We start from the raw sequence: 22,894 nt of genomic DNA, 5'->3' as shown, positions 1-22,894 counted from the left end.
TTCGAGAAATTCAATTTTTTTTCCAGTTTTGTTTTTTCATGAATATGAGAAAATCTAACTTCCTCTTTAACTGATGCTCTCTTTGGGCTCCCATGATTCACAGTGGGCTGAGAGGGTGGCAGTAATGCCACAGCACATTAACTGCCAACCACGACACAGACAGAAGGCAGTGCATATTGAAGCGGGCCAAAACTAACTGTAAAGAGGGACAAGATTAGGAGAGCCCAAAAGTAGTAGTTATCTGGCAAGCATTATTAGCACTAGCATTCCCTCAACTTCTGTGGTGTCAAATGACTGTTTTCTGCAGCGGGACATATTGCATCAAAGCGCGGGACAAGACTGAGTTCAGAGAATGTTGATATGCTTATTTACTTCATTTTAACCTCACGACTATATTTTAATTTAAAAATTAACTACAGTCTTTGTTTAGCTCAAAGACCGTAGTCAGTCAAGTAGCACAGAGGAGACTAATACCGCTTCAGATACAAAGTAAAAAAAAGTAGGAAACTCCAGCTTCTGGCTCAAAGGGTTTTTTCATTTATTTGTCTACAAAACAGCTTCAGCAGCTTTACACTTGACATACACTGCTGTACACTGGCTGTTGGTACCACTTAGCTTTTGCATTAGCATTACTTGGAGCACTGTCATTCTCATTGTTAACTTGTGTGACTTTTTAATTCTATTCCCTTGCAGTAGTGCCACATAACCCAGACAAGTCCACTGTGTAAATAAATCAAAAATAATTTACTTAAGGGACATACACTGAGCCTTTAGAGGATATGTATATGTTGCTAACAACATTTGTAGTTCTAACATGTTATAAGCGGGATAACATCTAGTGGAGTGATTAATGCTGTGATGTTCTTCATTGGTTCAGAATGCAGTAGGTGTATTCAAAGAGAGAAGAAAAAGTAATAAAACTTCCTGAAAATGTTAGTGGAAAAGGGGCTTAGTTTGCAGAAATAAATTACCTCTTTTTCAACAGGTTGAGCAACAGAAAAATAAAGACCTAGAAATGTATCCCAAATTGTCAAATAAGCATGAATTGAATAAATTTACATAGCAGGCGTAAACTGTTCAACTATCAAAAGCACATTTCACAGTTTTCTGAAATTTTGTACACACTAGGGTAATGGACTAGGATTATTACTCCTACATCTTTAACCAGCTCATGTAATAATTTTGCTTTCAGTGTTATATGAGAGTGTATATAGTACATTCCTTGAGATGTATAAATACTCACACCATATTTGTGTGTTTTTAGGAATATCTTGGTCGACAAACCTAACGATCAATCTTCCAGGTGGTCCTCGGAGAGCAACTACCCTCCTCAGGTAGGTCTACTGGTGATCAGATACATTTCTCTGTGATCCTCTTAACACCTGGCATTTAAATGTTTAAATTATTTTCTGTGAACAGATTGCCATTGGATCATGCCTGACCACATATGACCAGATAGAACAGAAGTGTTAATGCGATGTGTTTCTGAAGGTACTTGTTGGCTCAAAGCACAGCTAACGTGACAGAGTGACAAATCTACACAGTCTCCCCTGCTTTCATTTAGGGATGTCCCAATACGATATTGATATCGGTCAGATATTAGCCAAAAAACGAGTTTCGGATTATATCGGACTCCCTCTAAAATCTCCGATATAAACGCTTCGATACAAGCGTATCGGAGCACTTCGGAGCGCTGCTGGCACTTCTATCCATCAGCGCCCTTTGTGATCACATGGGCTCTGCCTGTTGGATACATGTAGAGCCCACATGATCACAACAGCATGTGTGTGCTACTGCTATTTCAGAGGTTAAACATATTTTTCTTTAAACCTCTGAAATCAGAGGATAGGAAGCCGCACAGCGAGCGAGAGGTGCCATTAGTACCACGCTAGCTCATCCTGAGGCGAGATAACAACATTATTTCATGAACCAGTGCCACCTGTTGACTTTCAACAGCCTCCGTTTGTTAATTATACCCCAAAAACCAGCCATGCCAAGAGCTTTCTATGTTTTAAATGTTTCTTGAAGCTCTACACATGGAACTAAGTATGTCTGCGGGGCCGGTCTCCAGGTTTAACTGCGGGACGAGTCACTCACCCTGTGTGGTTTGGGCTGATCCAAAATAGTGAAAACACGGATGGTGTTCTCTGAAGACACTCTGTTACCTGTGAAACACGGGTGCTCTGAAAACACGCCCATTAGCACTTGGTACTTTCCTCCTGATGAAATTAACCATAGACAGTATGAAATTAACATGACAAAAAAAATCCAATATTCTTATGTTGAATTGAAAATTAATATGCGCAGGGGCATAAAAATAGTAAATAATTACAAGGGGAAGAGCTGTGTATGTAGTCTGTGTATTATAGAATAATACTATGATACTATGACATTTTCAAATTATATTAGATATTAGCATTTATCAACAGTGACAGTGAAGAGGCAGCATGGCTGTATGAGAACCAATATCACATACACACATGCGCGCTCACAAACCATTATCCTCTCACACACACACACACATCCTCCCACACATATACCCAAACACACATGACAGTGCCAGTGGTCTGGTGCATTTAGGATTCTGACTGCCCAAGGGTAGTAGCTGTTCTTCAGTCTGTTTGTTTTGCTTCTGAGGGATCTGAACCTCTTCCCTGAGGGCAGCATGCTAAACAGGTGATGGTTGGGGTGAAAGTGGTCTTTTATGATTGCCCTGGAGCTGGCGATGGAGTCCAGGGAGGGGAGTGGACAGCCGATCACCTTCTCTGCTGTTCTGGTGACCCTTTCTCTTTGCTTTCAAACCACTTTGACAGTTGCCAGACCTCGTCTCTGATGAGCCCTATGAGAGTGGTGTCTTCTGCAAATTTTATAACAGTGTTGCAGGGGTGTGTGAGAGTGTAATCAGAGGTGTAGATGGTGTAGTCTTTGATCCAGGTGCACATGGCGGGGGAAGTCCTCATAACAAGCTTGGTTATGGGGATCTCCGGGATGATGGTATTAAAGGCCGGGCTGAAATTGATAGAGAACATCCTTACTGAGGTCCCAGGATTCTCCAGGTGGTGCAGGGCAATGGAGATGGCGTCCACGGTAGACGTGGGGGTCGAAGCTGGGGGGGATGCAGTCCTTGATGTGTTTTAACACCAGCTTCTCAAAGAATTTTGAGAAGCTAGGTCTGTAGCTTCTCAAATGGGTCTGTAGTCCTTGAGACTGATGGTGGTGGACTTGGGGACAGGGACTATTGTTGCCGATTTCAGGCAGTGTGGGACGGTGGCTTGAGACAGGGAGAGGTTGAATAATTCGGTGAACACAGTAGACAGCTGGTCAGCGCAGGCCTTGAGCACCTTTTCCAGGAATTCCGCAAGGGCACGCTGCTTTTCTCTGGTTCACTGCTCTGACAACATTGCAAACCTGATTTTCCTGAAGGGTGAGTGTGTGTGGGCTGAGCTCTGAGGGGGGTGTGGTCAGGGGTTTGTGCATGGTGATGATGTTTGTAGTTTTCTCATAGTGGGCAAAGAAGTGGTTAAGCTCTTCTGCTTATGAGTAGTCTATTTCTGTGTTTTTCCCGTTGCTTTTGTACTTTGTGATTTGTCTCAGTCCCTTCCATACCAGCCTTGGGTTGTTGTCTGAGAGGTGATCAGACAGCTTTTTTGCATAGTTCAGTTTAGACTTTCTGATGCCCTTTTTGAAGTCTGCCCTTGCACTGCTGTACATGGACTGGTCCCAAGATTTGTAAGAATGACTGTGATCACATAGCATCTTGACGAAGAAACCGGAGACGCAAGTTAAGTATCATACTGATACTGACCCCCGGGAATGTTGTCCAGGGGGCCCCCCCAGTCATAAAACCGGGAGTCCCACATGGGGGGCTGAGATTTTGCATAGGCTCATCTCAGCCCATGAAGAACAATACAACAATGGATTACAGTTAGACGTCTAGGACCCAACATTCCCCCCACAGGGTTCAGAGCAACTGAAGGGCCTAGATGCCGGTGTGGGCTGCCAGTGTTCACGGCTGTAAACAGTTTGGGTGCTGCAGTTTCTGTACTGGGCTAGGAGCAAGGAGAATAGACCTGTGGCCTATAAATGGTCGCAGCTACCTGTGTAGGCTTGGACTATGCAGGGGGATAAACATCCGGTGATTAACAGGGGAGCAGTTCCTGTGAACTGGACTAGGGGCAGGGGTAATTGACCCGTGGCCTATAAATGGTTGCAGCTATCTTTGTGGGCAGGGACTATGCACGGGAAAAATTGTCCCATGACTCACTAGCAGGGTGCAGGGGAAAGTCCGCCTGGCCTGAATAAATAGAGAGCCACAGCTCTTGTAACTGGGCTGTGCACGGGGGAAATTCCTCCCATGATTCGCGAGATGCCACTGTTCCTGTGAACTGGGCTAGGTGCAGGGAAAGCTCAACCTGGCCTAGTAAATGAACAGCCACAGTTTTTTGTAGCTGGGCTGTGCATGGGGGAAAGTCCTCCTGTGACTCGCCTGATGTCACAGTTCCTGTGAACTGGGCTAAGTGGAGGGAAAGCTCGACCTGGCCTAAATTAATAAACAGTCACAGCTCTTTGCAGCTGGGCTCTGCACAGGGAAATGCCCACCTGTGACTTACAAGAGGCCACAGTTCCTGTGAACTGGGCTGGGAAAGCTTGACCTGGCCTAAATAAATAACATTAAGCTAGTTTGTTAGCTAAACTGTGCACGGGGAAAACCAACCTGTGACTCACTTAAGATGCCTTGAAACTACAGATATTATGTTATCTATGTTTAACCAACTGCTAAAGGGGTGTATCATTGATCAAACCCTTAGCACACGATATTCAAAGTATTCAAAGCTGATCTTAATTTACACGATTGAATGGCAGGGTGACCACAAACAATTGGGCACCAGTCAGTAACAGCTAGTTAACAAGTTCTAGCAGGTTTCAGCAATAGACATCCGGAACTGACCAAAAATCGAAACAAGCTAAGGTAACACATGCTAGCACACGGGACAATCTTTAGCATATTTCGGTGATAGACCTTCAGAAACCAATCAAAAATCCTAATAAGTTAGGTGAGCGTGCTAACATGCCAACACACGCTTAGCAGTGGTAATACACCACCACTGGTTAACCAGTCCACTTCAAGGAATTTAGGATGCGAAACTTCAAATATTCAAGTAAAACACCATATCTGGTGTTTTGTACATGTACAGTTGTGACAAAGTTGGTATATTTGAGACTCTCACACGGAGCACCATATGTTAAGAATCAACAATCGTGACAAAAGTTTGATTGATAAAAATAAAATAAAAAACAAAAACATTTTATAATCTTTTTTTATTAAATATTTTGAAAAAGTTATTAAATGATAATGAATACTAGATTGGGGCACCAGCCTGAAAACAGGGAAAAGACAATCTATGCCTTTAAAATCAATCTAAACAATCACTGTAATTGACTATGATATCAAAGATTTGATCCAAAGATGATATCAAAGATCCCAGTTGAACAGTATTGAAATAACAAAAATTGATTAAACAATCATCATTAGTTGAATCAACCAATATCACTTGCTAAATCTAAGACAACTCAAGCTATATACAACATAAACACCAAGAAAGGGGAGTGACGCGGTTTGCCGAGCTAAGCCACTATGGCAACAAACATTCAAAGAAAACTATTTCACTGTGTGATTGTATGGCATGAGAAGGGGATTAAGAAAAGTAAACAAAATACAAACAGTGCAAAAAAACATGGGTTAGGGTAATGGTAAAACATTACAAACGTGTGGGTGAAACTGGCATGGAGTCACATGTCCAGAGCTCAAACGGTAGAACAAGGAAGTATGCTGCTGTTCCAATTGCAATGATCATACTTGTGTACTCCCGTACTTGGCGAGTCGTACTTCCCATGTATGCAAGTACATCCTTGCAAATGAACATGCAAATGAAAAGAAAATACGCATTGTACATTAAATTCATTTAGCAATTTATTTTCTACTATTAATCACTAATTTCTTGTTTCTTTCTCTCTGTCTCTCTCTCTCTCACTTCTTCCAGTTTTTAGTCTTAAAAATGGAAAGGCCGGCAGTTGTTCAGAGCATCACCTTTGGGAAGTATGAAAAGACTCATGTCTGCAACCTGAAGAAGTTTAAAGTGTTTGGTGGAATGAGTGAAGAGAACATGACTGAACTTTTGTCTAGGTGAGGTGAACCTGTTTTTGAAAGACTGTACTTCTTTTGTTTCGCATTACTGCTGTCAGAAATTAAAGCTGCCACCAGACGTTGTCTTTTTGCTGGGTTGTTCACATTTCACAGCAAGATCACAGTATCACTGAATTTTTCAAAATGTCAAAGTTTTCACAGTACACAGTGGTATTTTTTTTATGTATGAGCATGAATGCTTGCTCCAGTGATTAAGGTGCAGTTGAGTGTGTGTGTGTGTGTATGTGCGCTTGAGCAATGCAGCTGAGTGTGCTAAGCTCTTAAAGAGTAACTAAACCCACTTTTTTCAGGTGAAAACTAGTGTATAAGGTTATCTAGTTATATTATTCACTGATCCAGGTCCAACTGTTGGTAGTTTTGTGTGAAGTATTTGAATTTTGTATTTTGTGTTAAAAGTGGGTGTATGTACTGCCTTCTCTGGATAAACACCTCCCAAACCATCTGGTTTACTTTTCAGAATAAAAGATCCCGTGTTGACACCACATCGTAGTTCACTTTACTACATCACAGAAAGAGTTCTCCCCTCACGAGTGAGACAACAGCAGTGAAGTGTAACTTGGCTGAGCTAAGCGGACCAGAGTGGAGCGCGTCCATTCTGCCCAGCAACAGTGAATACTATTTTCTGATTGGCTGATAGGTTGCTAATTCAAGACAACTGTATGAATGAACTATGCAGAGCAATCTGCCTTCGTATTGTTGATTCATAGATTATTCATTTATTTGCGGTGACTTTTATCACTTATCAGTGTGGGAAATGTAATGTGTGGCGTGTGAGTGTGTAAACTGAAATGTGTGTATCTTGCGTTAAATGCACGCTAAAGCTCTAAGCTGCCACTGGAAATACCACAGCAAGCTGCTGCATTTGCACTTGCTGTCACTCGATTGTCCCCCCCACTCACGATAACTCCCTTCTCCACCCAATGCCTGATTTTAAAAATCAGGCATTGGGTGGAGTCAGCTTCAGAACATGGGTTTAGCTCTTCTTTAAGTGTGCTGCTTTTGTCATATACCCGTCTTGTGGCAGATGGCAGTTTTATTGATGCATCACGATCCAGTTAATTATTTTTATTGGCCTCTCCGTTCCACAGCTGACTGACATTTTTCATTTTTTGAGACAATGCATTAATAAATTGGTTACAATCGGGGTGTGAAGAGGACTTTAAGCAATATAGTAAAAATGCTTCAGAAAATAATCTCCCACTCCACTGTTAATAACACTTTAATTTCAAGCATTATTATATTGCTTTCATTGTTTCTAACACATGTAAATATCCTTCATCTAACATTAAAAAGCCTAAGAATTAAACCAGACACAGTGTTCCTCTTGGATGGAGTTGTAACAGTGGAGGTGAGTGTTCACCCACGTGCAAAAGCAAAGTGCACCCTGCCGGGAGGTTTCTATGTGTCTGCCAGCACCAGAGGTGGTCTTTAGGCTTAAGTACATAACAGTACATTTGTGCACAGTAATGAGCAGGGGAAATTTATGTCTATCTTACATATGAGGTGTCTCAAGCCTTAGGAAAATACACTTTTGTTGATCACAATAACGTATGATCTTTTATTTGACAATATTTATTGACAATAATTTAACAACCAACCATATACAGGTAAATCACATAACACAAATACAAGAGCAATCCAAAAGGTCTGTGCCTCCGACCCATGCATCTCCCTCCCCTGTCCCCATCACAATCCTCCCCTCCACCCATTGTTCACACCTCCGGCCTTCCCAACATTTCTACCATCTCCTCTCCATCAGTCCCCTCCATTGCCCCCCTCCCACTTCTTTAAGCTCCTTACCTTACCCTGCCCTTGTTCCCAAACCCTCAAAGTTCAAGGTTGGTATAAAACACCACTTTAGTGGTGGCATATTTGGCATCCTGCCTGAGAGTACTTGATCTTCCTCAGGTTCTGAAAAAATAGCTCTAAGGCTCTCTCAAAAGGAACATGTTTTGTTGGTGGACAATTGATGCTCTCGTGCATAGTAATGCTGCGTTCGAGACAGTAGGAATTTTCCGATCTCCTACTAGAAAAAGTACACTGGAACTCCACTCAAAGTCGGAGTCTGGACATGAAGCGTCCACAGCGCAAAATAATATAACATTAGTTTCTAAAGAGACAAGACTGAGCCCACTCTCTACCTCTCCTCGTTTAAAAAAAATTAAATAATAATTATAATAAAATAAAAAATCTGCAGTGGTGGTCATATTTCACATATTTACATGTAGGGGAAACACTGAGACATTATCTGAAATTAAAGTTAATAACACTATTTTAAGCATGTAATACAGATCATAAACAGTTATTTTATTTGAGTGTATTAACAGTGTTACTTTTCTTTAAGAAGCACACACATCTCAAAAGATCAGAAGACAGACTGTGTTGTGAATGTGTTGATTGCACTTTTACCCTGCTATTACTGCCTTTTCTAGACTTTTTTTTCTTACTTTTCCCTGAAATTGTTATTTTGGTATAGCTATCATACCAAAATAACAACATTGGTGAGTGTGTAAAAGGTGGCAATAGTATTCAACACTTTAAAAATATGTCCCAACAATTGAGATTGTAGATTTGCCTGCCCTGTCAACTTCTAGCTGTCAAACAAATTCAAATCAATTTTATTGGCACAGTCCAAATTCACTAATCAGAGTGAACTGGAGATTGGTTGACTAAATTTGGATAATTTTACATATTTTTAGTATTGATAATATTTGCCTTTAGTGGGGTTGTTATTGAGTTTGTACTTGGACAAAATAAAATATTATTTTGGTAAATTGGGTTCTTAAGCCATGTTCACATCCAGCCAGTTTGTTTTGGCAAGTCAAAGAGATGGCTTCTTTTTCAAAAGGTGTCCAGCTCAAGACCAACAAGAATCAGAACAGGTCTCTTAAAGTAATACACTATTTTAGATTTTCGACTCACAAGCGCCCCTCGCAGTTGCAGAGCTTAATTGCACTGTCGTAAATACCACTCACTGCGACACGCCTCCTCCACTGCTCCTCAGATCAGCACAATGTTGCAGAATGTTGTTAGGTCAGGGCTCTGGCTGGGCCAGTCAAGAATGGTCACAGAGTTGTTCCGAAGCCACTCCTTCGTTATTTTAGCTGTGGGCTTAGGGTCATTGTCTTGTTGGAAGGTGAACCTCTGGCCCAGTCTGAGGTCCTGAGCACTCTGGAAGAGGTTTTCTTCCAGGATATCTCTGTACTTGGCCACATTCATCTTTCCTTCAATTGCAACCAGTCGTCCTGTCCCTGCAGCTGAAAAACACCCTCAGAGCATGACGCTGCCACCATCATGTTTCACTGTTGGGATTGTATTGGGCAGGTGATGAGCAAGTTCAGTCTTGGTCTCATCAGACCAGAGAATCTTATTTCTCATAGTCTGGGAGTCCTTCATGTTTTTTGGCTTTTATATGTCTTGCACTGAGGAGAGGCTTCCGTCGGGCCACTCTGCCATAAAGCCCCGACTGGTGGAGGGCTTCAGTGATAATTGACTTTGTGGAACTTTCTCCCATCTCCCTACTGCATCTCTGGAGCTCATCCACAGTGATCTTTGGGTTCTTCTTTACCTCTCTCACCAAGGCTCTTCTCCCACGATTGCTCAGTTTAGCTGGACGGCCAGGTCTAGGAAGAGTTCTGGTTGTCCAAAATGTCTTCCATTTAAGGATTATGGAGGCTACTGTGCTCTTAGGAACCTTGAGTGTTACAGAAATTCTTTTGTAACCTTGGCCAGATCTGTGCCTTGTCACAATTCTGTCTCTGAGCTCCTTGGGCAGTTTCTTCGACCTCATGATTCTCATTTGCTCTGACATGCACTGCAGTGAGCTGTAAGGTCTTATATAGACAGGTGTGTGCCTTTCCTAATCAAGTCCAATCAGTTTAATTAAACACAGCTGGACTCCAATGAAGGAGCAGAACCATCTCAAGGACAATCAGAAGAAATGGACAGCATGTGAGTTAAATATGAGTGTCACAGCAAAGGGTCTGAATACTTATGACCATGTGTTATTTCAGTATTTCTTTTTTAATGCATTTGCAAAAATTTCTACATTTCTGTTTTTTTTTCTGTCAAGATGGGGTGCTGAGTTTACATTAATGAGAACTAAAATGAACTTTTTTGATTTTAGCAAATGGCTGCAATGAAACAAAGAGTGAAAAATTTAAAGGGGTCTGAATACTTTCCATACCCACTATGTATGTATATATATGTGTATATATATGTGTATATATATATATATATATATATATATATATATATATACATATATATACACTGCCACTATATAGGGCAGTGTTTTTGCAATCAATATTAAGTTATGTTGTTGCCATTTTACATTGTTGTTTGTTGTTGTCACTAATATGTTTCTAAACTTCTTCATCCCTCTTTTCTCCTGTCAGTGGCCTGAAGAATGACTACAACAAGGAAACATTCACCTTAAAGCACAAGATTGATGAGCAGATGTTTCCCTGCAGATTTGTTAAAATAGGTAAGAGCTGAACACTATGCGTGTGTGGAAGAGAGGGAGACATGGTGAAATTATTTTTACGATGCTGTTCTCTTTTGTTGTTCTCTCTTTCCTAGTGCCTCTGATGTCCTGGGGTCCTAGTTTTAATTTCAGCATCTGGTATATTGAGCTGCATGGTATTGAAGATCCTGATGTGGTGCAACCTTGCCTTAACTGGTATAGCAAGGTAAATAAAGCACTTCCAACAACTGCCTGTTGTCATGAAGTAGAGACAAATTTGGTTTATACAGATAAATAAATACATATTATTAGGTTCACAATAGTTTTTCAATTCGGGGGGGCGTGAAAACATTTCTGTCTTCTAGGGGGGGGCATGACAGAAAATAATTAAGAACCACTTGTTTAAATAGTGAATAGCACATTTATTTTCCTATTTATTAATTGAGGCAACAGTGTGTGAAAGAAAACTTCGTAGTCATAATTTCCTGCATTGGAGTTCTCAAACTTCAATTTAGAGTTTTGAGCCATGCCTCTGTTCCATGTTCTGTCCTTCTGATGGGAAGTCTGGCTCTTTTGAAAGATTCTGATCTTTTGGCTCCGCTCCCTTAGAAGAGCTCCCAAATGGCTCTTCACTTAGTATCAAGGCCTTCTATTTTAGCCTAATTTAGCAATTATGAATAGTTTGTGTGTTGGTATGCAAGTTTTTTAATCCCTGTTTTCATAAAGGCCTTATTTTTATATATTTTTTACCAAAAATTACATTTACTATTTTTTAACATTTTAATCAAAACTTTAAATCAACAACTGAACACAGAACCTGCACCTAAACTCACCAACCAACCTAACCCTCCACTTTGCAGTCTCCAATGTCTTTAAAATGCAGCCAGATGCTGCTTCTTGGATTTAGGATTGTTAAGTAGTTTTAACTGAGCTACAGTTCGGCGCTGTTCGGCTTGATTTCTGTCCAAATGTCTCTGGAGCACAGCCTCCTACTCCACAGACTACAGCGGCAGCGGTCTGTGATGCTGCTCGCGATCGCCGGTGCTGTCTCCAAATATACCAGACTCTTGCCTGAGCAAAATGGTACCTGGTACCAGGTACTATGCTAGTGGAAACGCTACTGAAACCATCCTGTGGCGCGGCGCGGCGAGTAGAGCCGATGGAAATACGGCAATAGAGCTGGCTCATTCAAGTCTGACACATCACTACTGTCCTCTGCTCCATGGTTGGCTCATGCAGGTGCAGGGGTTCAGGGAAATTGTGATAATATTGCTATTCCCAGAATAAAAAATAAAAAAACTAATTCCACTCAAATCTGAAAATACCCACTGCTGTTCACAGTCTGAAGAAGAAAGATGATGAATGATGATGACATGTATAAATTTTTTTGTAACATTTGTACTGTAAAATCAATAGATTTAATAGTGCATGGAGTGCAGGCAGCGGGAATACACAAGAATGATATAGCTAGTGATGCAAAAAGTTGGCTACTTTGCCTCATTTAGCTTTCATGAAGATAGGAAATTCTGTCTTGGGGTTGGGCTGCTATCCAAAGTATGTATAGTCAGCACCTCTCATGAGAGAAAATATTTCAATGAACCTGTTTGATAAATGTGTCACGTTGTTTTTGATTTTAAATGTTCTTTAATATGCACTATATTTATAATTTAAAAACTTAAGTGATAACTTGGTCGGGTTCATCCTGTTCATTGGTCTTGCCGTCACTGTCACATCCAATCAGTGAATCAAGATGAGAAACAGACTTGTTTCAGGCTCTCTCAGCTGAGACTGTAGTATGTGCATCATCCAATGGCTTTCCCAATGGTGTGCTGGCTCCTTACATTAGTACACTGTAGGACTAGAGCTTGTACTTTGTAATTCGGCACTGAACCTCAGAAACTGTCCGAAATTTTGTCTGGAAGGGTGCATGGGTGGACTTCGGAGACAATAAGCTCAGAGTAGAGCAGGGGTCGGGAACCTTTTTGACTCAGAGAGCCATGAAAGCAAAATATTTGCAAATTTATTTCAGTGAGAGCCATATAATATATTTTAAAACTGAATTTAACTAAATGTGAGTATAATAAGCCTCTGAATTTATTCTTTTAAATAATGTTGTTATAATACTCACCATTAATGCGACTTCTGGTTCTTGTGGACCCTTTTATTGGCAGAACAGCAAGACTTTCTTCGCGCAGTGTGTCACCAGCAGCATATCTTGCAATCACACTGAACTGCGACAAATGACTTACGTCTGTTGACTCATCCAAAGCCAGGGAATAGAACGGTGCTGCATTTATGTCATTCACTTGCGTTTCCTCCACTTCCAAAATCGATGGATGGATTAAAACAAGTGATAATATTTTATGTTTTATCTGAAAAGCCGAAATCTGCGAGCCAGATGCAATCATCAAAAGAGCCACACCTGGCTCGCGAGCCATAGGTTCCCTACCCCTGGAGTAGAGGATGGAGGGCAGGAAGTGTTGCATCGCTTTCATCACTTACATAGACTTGGTATTGATTACATTTCTGTGTTACTGCCCATCAGAGCATGTCACAGTCGGGGGTAATCTTTGTAATCCACTTCATCTGCTGCACTAGGAGTAGAGGAGGAAGAAAACACGCAAGACAAGTCATGCCTACTTTTTCAGAAAACCCTGTTGGCCACCTTCAACATTATAGCAATTTTTCAAGATGGCTGTTCCATCAAATGTTTTTTTAGTGTAGGATGTCAGTGGTTGGACATCCGTCAGTGATCTAGGCATCAAACTATGTATTCAGACATCCACATAAGAGATGGCTGTGTCTCTTCATACCTTACTCCAAGATTGTGGGTGTACAGGTAGAGGCTAAGATGACTTCATCATCAGAAATCTCAGAAATCCTTCTGGTTGGAAGATGACCCGCCCTCTGATCCACTGCTGTCTTGTGCAGGGTATTTAATCAGGCCCTGGTACCTAATTTCAGGAATGGGACCGGCTGTTGTGGTGGTAGCTCTGAATCTTAGCCACTGGACCATCAGGGATACACATTTCTTAATGCTGTGTGCAGCAGTAGCTTCCGCCAGTTTTAATCAATATTAAAAATCCCACTGAACCAGGCTCACACCACCTGTCTTTCGAGACAACTGCCCATTTATGAGTCACTTGCACTCTCAAGCACTGCTTCTTTGTCTCTACAGTCACCTTTGACATCCATGTTGTTGAAAGTCCAACCAGTGTTAATTTTGACAGCAAATTTTTATTTAGTTTTATGACTGAAATACCATTCAGCTTTAGCTGTCACCTGAGATGCTTTAATTTTAGTCTACTTTTAGTCCAGTAACTATAACCATAATTTAGTGGACTAAATCTACTGTAGATATTTTAGATATCTCATTTGTTTGTAGTATTAAAATTTTTCTCTATCATCCTATCTATTAATATGTTATTAAGGTTTGAATTTGCAACACAGATATAACTGTTTTGTAATGAAACATTACACTTATCTTCAGCAGGTAAATTGGTATTTTTATTTAAAAAATTAATTTGAACTACATTTTAAATTTAGCAACTGCACAACCATTGAGTTGATAAAATAGCATTAGTATGTGCACTTTCCTGAATCTTTGCATTGATTTCTGGATGACTCGCCTCCAAATGTAGCTTCAGGTTTGTTGTGTTTTTTCCCTTTGAGTTTAGCTCTGCATGGTTTATTAAGGTTTGTCGTCTCTTATCTTTCTTCCTATGCCATAATTTCTGCCGTTTTTCCCCATATATCCTCCTCTGTGTTGACATCTAGGTAGATCCACCTAACCTCTGTACCTTGCCAAAAGATTAGTCTGATTGGACATAGTTTCTTCTTCATCGCTGGAGCTGGAACTTCCCAGTGTGACATTCTTGTTTGTCTGGGTTTGGCTCCTGTAGAAACATGGCATGTCACGATTGTGGAGGACTTTTGCAGTAGCGGCCTGTTACTATATTATTATTAATACATTTTTCTAAGGCTACAAAAGTCATACAATAAGTATTATGCAGTGATTATACAACACAGGTGTCCTTTGTATGGAAAATAAATTAGATTTTTGCTAATATATCCCCAGAAATACTACAAACTGTAACTTTAAAGAATGGGATGGTCAGACAGTCAATCTGAAAACGTAATGCACAAACGCAAAAGAACATTAGAGAGGGGTTGACCCTCAACTGTTGTCGACTCTTAAGTTATTGCACAAGTTGAAATGAAAGGAAATATCTTTTAGTACAAACAGTAATGTAAACAAAAGGGCTTTCACTTTCCATTTTGAACAAATATTACATAAGATTTTTAGATATAATTAGAGCACCCTCTGCTGAATCACCTGGTAATTACATTTCATGATGAGATATGCTTCAAGGCTGAACATTTTGGACTTATGTTTCTTTAAGGTTTACATTTGAATCCAGCCCCCACCCTGAATAAAAGAGTGGCAGCCCTTTTATATCTCAGTAGATAGGTAAGAAAATTGACTTGTATTTGTATGACTTGGCATGTATTTTCTCCATTGCATTATTACAGTACAGAGAGCAGGAAGCCATCCGCCTTTGCCTCAAGCACTTCCGGCAGCATAACTACACAGAGGCCTTTGAGTCGCTGCAGAAAAAGACTCGAATAGCACTAGAGCACCCCATGCTCACCCACCTGCATGATCGACTAGTGCTACAAGGAGACTTTGATGCCTGTGAGGAGCTCATAGACAAAGCTGTGAGAGGTAATGTCTTGATGAAATACCATTTAAACAAGGGCATATACTGTACTGCCAAGTCTAGTTTTCCTTTTGAATCTATACACTAATTACTAGGTAAAGCCTATTAAGTGTTTTTGCCATATTTAATCATTTATTCTCATTTTTAGATGGTTTGTTTAACCACTATATCAGCCAGCAGGAGTACAAACCCAGATGGAGTCAGATTATCCCAAAATGTAACAAAGGTACAGGCATCCCAGAAATCAACCGAGATGACATAAACGGTGAGCCACAGTTTTTAAGCAACAAATCTTACCACTCACTTAGTTTAATAATTCATTTTACTTAAAGCTGTGTTGCCTTGTAGCCTAGATTTGTATTTTGTTTTTGTCATTGCTGAATTTTCTTCTTTTTGCCTTGTGTCCTTTTGCCTTCCTTTCCTATTTGCAGGTGATGGTGATGACAACAGGCCAGGAATGAGGGGGGGCCATCAAATGGTCATTGACGTCCAGACTGGTGAGACCTACGCAGTTATTGACATGACAGTGTTTCCCCTACCATTATATTATATCAAACGGTATCACCCCCCCCCCCAAGGTCATGTTAATTTGATTTTATTTTATTTTCTATATATCACCTGATCACAACAGTACAAGTACAAGTAATTTAAGGTTACCTTCAGGTATACACCTTGTCCTACTGTATTATTGAACAAACTAAACAGCCTTATGTTATTTATCTTATACACACGACGAACATCACTTTTAGAACATAAGTGCTGATACAGACTCCTTTCTAAATAAATTGTATAACATTATATGCTCATATTATAACACACACGTATAAAATACTTAATACAACGTTATGTACCGTATAACAGTATAACACGCAGTACAACTTTATTTACTCTATAACAGTATAACATAAACAGTTCAACTTTCGACACCATTGGGACAGCTTATTCATGGTACCCAATGAAGCAGTTGCGCTCACTGTTTATGCAAAGGTGGACCTTGCAGACCCTGCAGACCACATTTGACCAAACAATGTTGCCTTTCCTGCTGCAGTACTTGCAGGTCTGGCGTTTGGCATGTACAGGGGCATGGAAGAGGGACAGGTCAAAGCGCACAGCCTCATTTGGTGTGTGGCTGCGGTGTCCCCGGACAGGCTCAGGGACATCAACATCATGGTGGTCAGGCTTTCAACAGATGAGGCTGAGCTTCTTCTGGAGCTCGATTTGGCATACCTCTGGCTGCTGGCGCCCCTGAACACCTGGATTCTAAAATCTTTCAGAGACTGGCCATTCACTCCAAGGGCCTTACTGTCCCGTCGGTACACAACGCAGGCATTTGTGATACTGACATCAATGACATATGCAAACAGTACCACCTATTGGACTTCATGGGGGTGCGGTAGAGGTGTACCAGCATGTCACTCTTATCAATGCCCCCCATGTTGGCATAACTCCTGATGACAGCTGGACAGCTCACAGGCTCCTTCATCTTGGTCTCACTGCAGTACCTGATGACTGAGGACATCGGCTCCACCCCCATGTCTGTTGACAGCAGAGTGACTGTTCTGTTGTCCTTCCATCTGACGGCCACTATTCCATCATCACTGGTAACATAGTCATAAGTACCACAGGGTACAGCCTTCTTCTCCATCTCCTTGATCGACTTGAGTTTCTGATTCTATTGTCCCTTGTTGTCCCTGTGTACCTGCAATTCTGATCTCTGAGGTACCACACTAGCTCCATGCTGGTAAAAAAGTTGTCAGCAAAGATGGCTGTGGTGGTGGGGGAGGACATGGTACTCGCCAGGACAGCAACAACCCAGCACTTTTTGTTCACTGCCTCAGGTTGCCAGCTGTCTTCCCTTTGTAGGCAACCATCACCTCATCTACAGACTGTTTGGGGGTCTGTGGCTGACGCCTGAAGGCAGTATTGAGTAGGGCTGAACGATATGGACAAAATTTCATATCTCGATATTCATGCCAGATATCTCGATATCGATATGATACGATATGACTACGGGTTCGGTGAAAAGCAAGCATTTTTCAGAAAAATAAAAACATCATAATACAAAAGACTGTGGAAACTTTCCACATGGAAAGTGTTTTATTGATGAGAACTCACTGTGAGACTGTGTACACGGGTACCATGTCTTTTGCAATGTGGCATGTTATAGCGTCTGTAACGCCTTTATGTCTGGTGGACGTCGACTCATATGGTGTAACACTACTGAACGCATCAGTAAACACACTTAACTTGGGCTTCTTTTGGGATACCTGAGAAGTCCCCGGTGTTTCTCTCATTGTAATACACTCTTCGTGCAGCACGCGATGGTGTTGTTTCAGGTGGTGAAACATGTTTGTTGTGCTACCTTGGTTCGTTGCAATTTTCGCCAAGCACGACCTGCACAACACCTCGCTCGGGTTGACATCCTTTTTAAAATCCAAAATACCTCCAAATAATGGAGGATGATTTATGTTTTGGCACAAAATCGCCACCGGCCGCATTATCTTCTGTCACTTTTCTTTCCCGCTGTGTATGTCGTGTGTGTGTGTGTGTATGTGTGTGTGTATGTGCGTGTCTCAGTCTCCGTCTCCCAGTCTCCGTCTCCCTCCCGCCCTCCTATGTTTGTCATTGGTTGGCTTCAGCTGTCGTTCCACAGCAAGCATGAAATAAGGTTTGTGGTTGGCTGGCCGTAGTGGTGCATTCAAGGGCAATCGTAAAAATGAAGTTTATTGTGACTGCCAGAGCTGTACATGCAGGGCGAACGCGGGGGAAAATCTATTTTGTTTATATCGTTGCTTTTTCGATATGAATATCTTGAATGTTCATATCTAGATATCGATACGATAACGATATATCGTTCAGCCCTAGTATTGAGAAAGCTGAACAGTGGCCGGACTTTGAAGAAACGGTCGCTGGTGCCAAGGATCTGAGTCATTGAAGTGGATAACCCTTTTCAGCAGCCTGAACCTCTTTGATGACATCAGGTTGGCAACTTGAGGGACCCTGGTTTCCATGGCCGGAGAGCTCAACAACACCCATATAGATGAGGATAGCCAGAAAGGTCATTATTTCATTCTCATTGGTGGAGAAAGTGGTGTTGATGTCCTTCTGAGCGGCATATAAGTTTGTTTGGTATGTTATATGATGATTTGGGCATCAAAGTACCTAATAAAGTACTGAAAAGGCATGCCAATGTTCTCTGGGCCAGAATGCTGGTATTCAGGAAGGGCTGTGTTATTCAGGTCAATTTATGCCAGGTGGTTGGCCTGGGTGCCGACATGCCAGATCTCCTTGGCCTCTGGGCTTATAATGCTGCCTGCACATTATCATCAACATCATCATCATCATCGTCATCCTCACTGTACTCACTGTCCTCACTGTAATTTTCTTGGAGCACCTCCACCACAGGTGTTGGATCCGTTTCCTCTTGGCAGAGGGGTCAGTCTGGTTGTGGGTGGGTGGGACAAAATCAGGGTCTGCCACATCATCATCCTCCTCATCATCATCACTGATGGCAGGGTGGGCGGGCACGACAACACTCTTCCTCCTCTTGGCATAAAACTTTCAGGCAGACATTGCCTAAAAATTTCACACAATATAGCAGTCGTTAACAGGTCACAAACTGACAAAAATCTAAAATTATCACTATTTATAGCTTTAATATTTCTCGAAATCGGTTAAAATTATCCCTGAATCACTGTATAGTATTATAAAAACCTTTGGCAACATTAAAACATAATGTCCTTAGTTTATAGCAATATAGTATTGCTGTTTTTAATCAAGAAAATGCTATAAGCATGCATTGCTAGGTGCATCGGGCATATGTCCAAAAATGGACACACCTCTAATGAACTCCCGTTTTTAGGTGAACCGGGCATATGTTCAAATATGGTGCCTGCATTTTTCATGCCGTAATTTCACTAATTTCCACAAGTCCTCCACAAACAACACATATGTCATCACTAAGCACAACCATTCAACTATAAAATGTGTGAGTTTCATCAACTTACCATGGTTAGTTTAGAAGTTTTGTGCGGAAATGTACGGTGAGCTGGGCATCTTTAGCGTCTTTTTCCGACTTCAGTGGAGAGAGAAAGTTAGATGCACTCCAGGTCTCTGCTGATTGGTCGAATGCCACAGTCATGTTATCTGTGATGTAGCGTGATCTCTTCTGATTGAGTGAGGACCACATGGTTCTTGACCTCACTGAGGTACAGGAGGGTGGCCATTTCCAAAGGGTGCGGAAATTACCAAACATAGTCATTTTCACAGGGCAGCCTGTGGCCAAGTGGAAAGGGAACTTGGAAGTGCACTTTGCTGTAAAGCAATATGCACTAGAATATTAGAGTTCTAGCAATATTTGTCAACCTATTTGCTTTCTGCAGAGACTGTCTATCTGTTTGGGGGCTGGGATGGCACTCAAGACCTGGCTGACTTTTGGGCTTACAGTGTTCAGGATAATCAGTGGGCCTGTATCTCCAGAGACACAGAGAAAGAGGTGAGAAACTTTGTATGCATTTTTGTGAGAAGTGACACTGTTTTATTTTTCTTTGTTAATATTCAGATTCTTTCTAAATATCTAATCTTAATTGTTCATCTTTTTCTATATTGTACATTCATAGATGTGAAAATGTATGTTTTATAACCTTTACCTTGTCAAAACAAAAATGTTATAGGTTAGTATGTAGTCCAAAATTTGACAAAAAAAATCATGGTACTATGCATTATCCTTAAATGGACATTTAAGTTTTTTTGACATGTTGTATTGACTTAGCACCACCATGCCACTGCCAACACCAGGAGCCAGCCTAAGTGAGGGAGATACTGTACACTTTCACTAAAAACATGCCTGTGAGGAAACAGAGGTTTATTCAATAAATAATTTGACTGCTTTAGTCTAAGATATATTATGTTATTAAACTATGTTTGCCATTTTATTTGGCTTTTGGACAGCCATAAAATCAACAACGGTTGATGGTGCTCGATTATACTGATTTTTATTTCCAATTACGCTCGTAAAAGATTATATACATGTGCTGTGCCGGCAGTGTGTGAATGGATATGAAATATGTGTGATAGAAATTACGCTGCACATAGATGCAGTGTATGAAAGTATGAGTGAATGGCAAAAACTGCAGTGTACAGACCTTTTACTTGTTACTTATTACAAAATGTTGCAAATATTATTAGGTCCAAGCGTTTTATTACAGAATTTGTCTAATTATTATAAAATGCGATGTTAGAAATAATTAACAACAATTTTTAAATTTATTATTATGTTTATAATAATTATGTGTTATTATGTAACACAGTTTTACAAGACTATCAAACTGTAGACTTAAAGGGGAATTCCGAGTTTTATGTTTATAAATGTGTGTGTACGTGAATAGTACTTACAAAACATTTCACAAGTGGTCCAGTACAGTAGATTGTCTCGGGCAGCAGCAGCAACAGGCGGCAATGGCTTTAGTGTAATCTTATGGGGTAATGATGCCACTCTGAGTTATATCCATAAAAAGTGCTTGTTTTTGCCTATAAATGACTCAGATTGTTTTTGTAAGCAAATGTGTTCGTTTGGTTACAAGACTGGTGCGCACACTGCACCGCTGTGTTGTAAGAACAGCACATCACCTCCTCTCCTCTGTGACTCTGCTCGGCTGTGATGCGTTCACTGATGCTGCTAAAATCCGTTCACTTACTCTCCTCTCCAAGGGTGTAGGTTTGCGTATGGACAGCCCCTCCAATATGTGAACCCCAGATTGTCTCTATCAATATTAGAGACGGGGCAATGTGTACGTATGCAAATGCTGTGAGAGTGAGCGGGCGGATTTTAAAGCATCAGTGAACGCATCACAGCCAAGCATAAATATTGCTGCAAGTCGCAGAGGAGACGAGAAGAGCACAGGTTATGAGCAATTCTAACAACACAGCGGCACAGTGTCCCCACCAGTTTTGTAACCAAACACCCTTGCATACAATAACAATTTGTAGCTGCCGTGGCTGCCGCCCTGAGGCGAGGTACTGGACCAATTACGAAATGTTTTAAGTACTATTCACGTACACACTCACATTTATAAACATAGGGCCCAGGTCGAAAAATACAGGAATTCCCCTTTAGGTGGAAAGAATATTTGTATTATAAAACATTTAGTAGACCTGACCTTTTTTTATTAGGTCAGTCTGTTGTGAAGTGGCTAAGATCTTTTTGTGTGCGTCTACCTACTTGAAGCCATGTTTTTAGTGAGAGTAAACATTTGTGTTCCTCTGTTTGCAGTTAATATGGACCAGAAGCTGTTACAACCACTGCTAAATAAAACCCAAATTATTACTTAAAGCTATCCAAAACACATTGAGTTAGTGGACAAGAAGTTTTTCATCAGCCATTTGACCTCTCATCCAAGAGGCTTCTTCGGTTCTGACTGAGCGGAAATGCCTCTTGGATGAGAGGACAGTTGTTTTTTGGACAACTACGAACAATGAGACTCTATAATAATCAGTATTTTATGTACCACACAATATATTTAGTGTCAGCCAGAATTTGCTGGAGCTTTTTGCAGACTTGGATTTCATAAATGAAAAATTTATGATTTTTGTTTTTATTTATGATTGAATGAACTTAATATCCCTCTCTTTAAGTCTGGTTTTGATTGCAACATAGAAAGAAGAAGAAGAAGAAAAAAAAAAAGCTTCTGTTGATTTATCAGAAAGGTCCAAGTGCTCGTTCCTGTCACAAGATGTGCATCGACTCCCATCGGCATCAAATCTACACACTGGGTCGATATCTGGACTCCAGTGTCAGGAACAGCAAGTCTCTGAAGAGTGACTTCTTCTGCTATGACATTGATGCAAACACCTGGACACTACTAAGTGAGGACACATCTGCAGATGGAGGGCCAAAGTTGGTGTTCGACCATCAGGTATATTGAATGTGTGACCTCTGAACACACTCTCTTGCACCCACAGATGACCATTGACAAACATAACCATTAAGGGCGAGTGGACAACTTTCAAACCTGTCACCAACCTTTTTTACATTTTCTTATTATTATTATTATTGTTGTTGTGATCATTATGATTATCATAATAATCATAATGATCACAACATGTGAAGACACTGTCTGATCCAGTAATGATTCCTTGCAATAATTATTAACAATGATTAGGTTAAGATTAAGTTAGGAAACAGATCCATTTAGTTTTGAACTCATGTGACATCTAGACGTAGAAACAGATTTGTATTATTATGACCTATGATGGAACCTCTGGAGTCAGTGATGAGTTAAGTTGAAATATTTTATTGAAGACAGCTCAGATCTGAGGAGAATTGAGACAATGCCTGACATCTGAACAGTAATGCATCATCACAGATTCAGGTGGTGCAGGTCTTGTGCCAAGCCTTGAGATAGTGTATTATATCCAGATGCCTGGCGTGTTGGTATCTAGGGAAGGAACCTTGAAAGGCGCCTAGTTTGTGTCTTATCATAAGTTATGGCTGTTTATGTTGAA

At 40.8% G+C, this 22,894-nt stretch overlaps 1 protein-coding gene across 3 annotated transcripts in view; it reads left to right on the top strand.

Moving 5' to 3' along the window:
• Nucleotides 1-22,894, top strand: part of mkln1 (muskelin 1, intracellular mediator containing kelch motifs) — a 52,439-nt gene that overhangs the window by 7,949 nt on the left and 21,596 nt on the right. The window contains exons 2-10 of one of the 3 annotated variants that reach the window (XM_044020190.1): nt 1,265-1,334; nt 6,042-6,184; nt 10,603-10,691; nt 10,787-10,896; nt 15,204-15,396; nt 15,540-15,656; nt 15,823-15,888; nt 19,774-19,886; nt 22,093-22,305. In XM_044020190.1, the coding sequence (XP_043876125.1) occupies nt 1,265-1,334; nt 6,042-6,184; nt 10,603-10,691; nt 10,787-10,896; nt 15,204-15,396; nt 15,540-15,656; nt 15,823-15,888; nt 19,774-19,886; nt 22,093-22,305 (1,114 nt within the window). Of the gene's footprint in view, nt 1-1,264; nt 1,335-6,041; nt 6,185-10,602; nt 10,692-10,786; nt 10,897-15,203; nt 15,397-15,539; nt 15,657-15,822; nt 15,889-19,773; nt 19,887-22,092; nt 22,306-22,894 lie in introns of those variants that run through there. The other 2 variants (XM_044020192.1, XM_044020191.1) reach the window with 2 other exon arrangements.

This window comes from Solea senegalensis, linkage group LG3 (genome assembly GCF_019176455.1).
Source record: "Solea senegalensis isolate Sse05_10M linkage group LG3, IFAPA_SoseM_1, whole genome shotgun sequence".
NCBI classification, from domain to species: domain Eukaryota; kingdom Metazoa; phylum Chordata; class Actinopteri; order Pleuronectiformes; family Soleidae; genus Solea; species Solea senegalensis.
The sequence above is the reverse complement of the archived record's forward strand: the minus strand, read 5'-3'. Positions and strand labels throughout refer to the sequence as shown.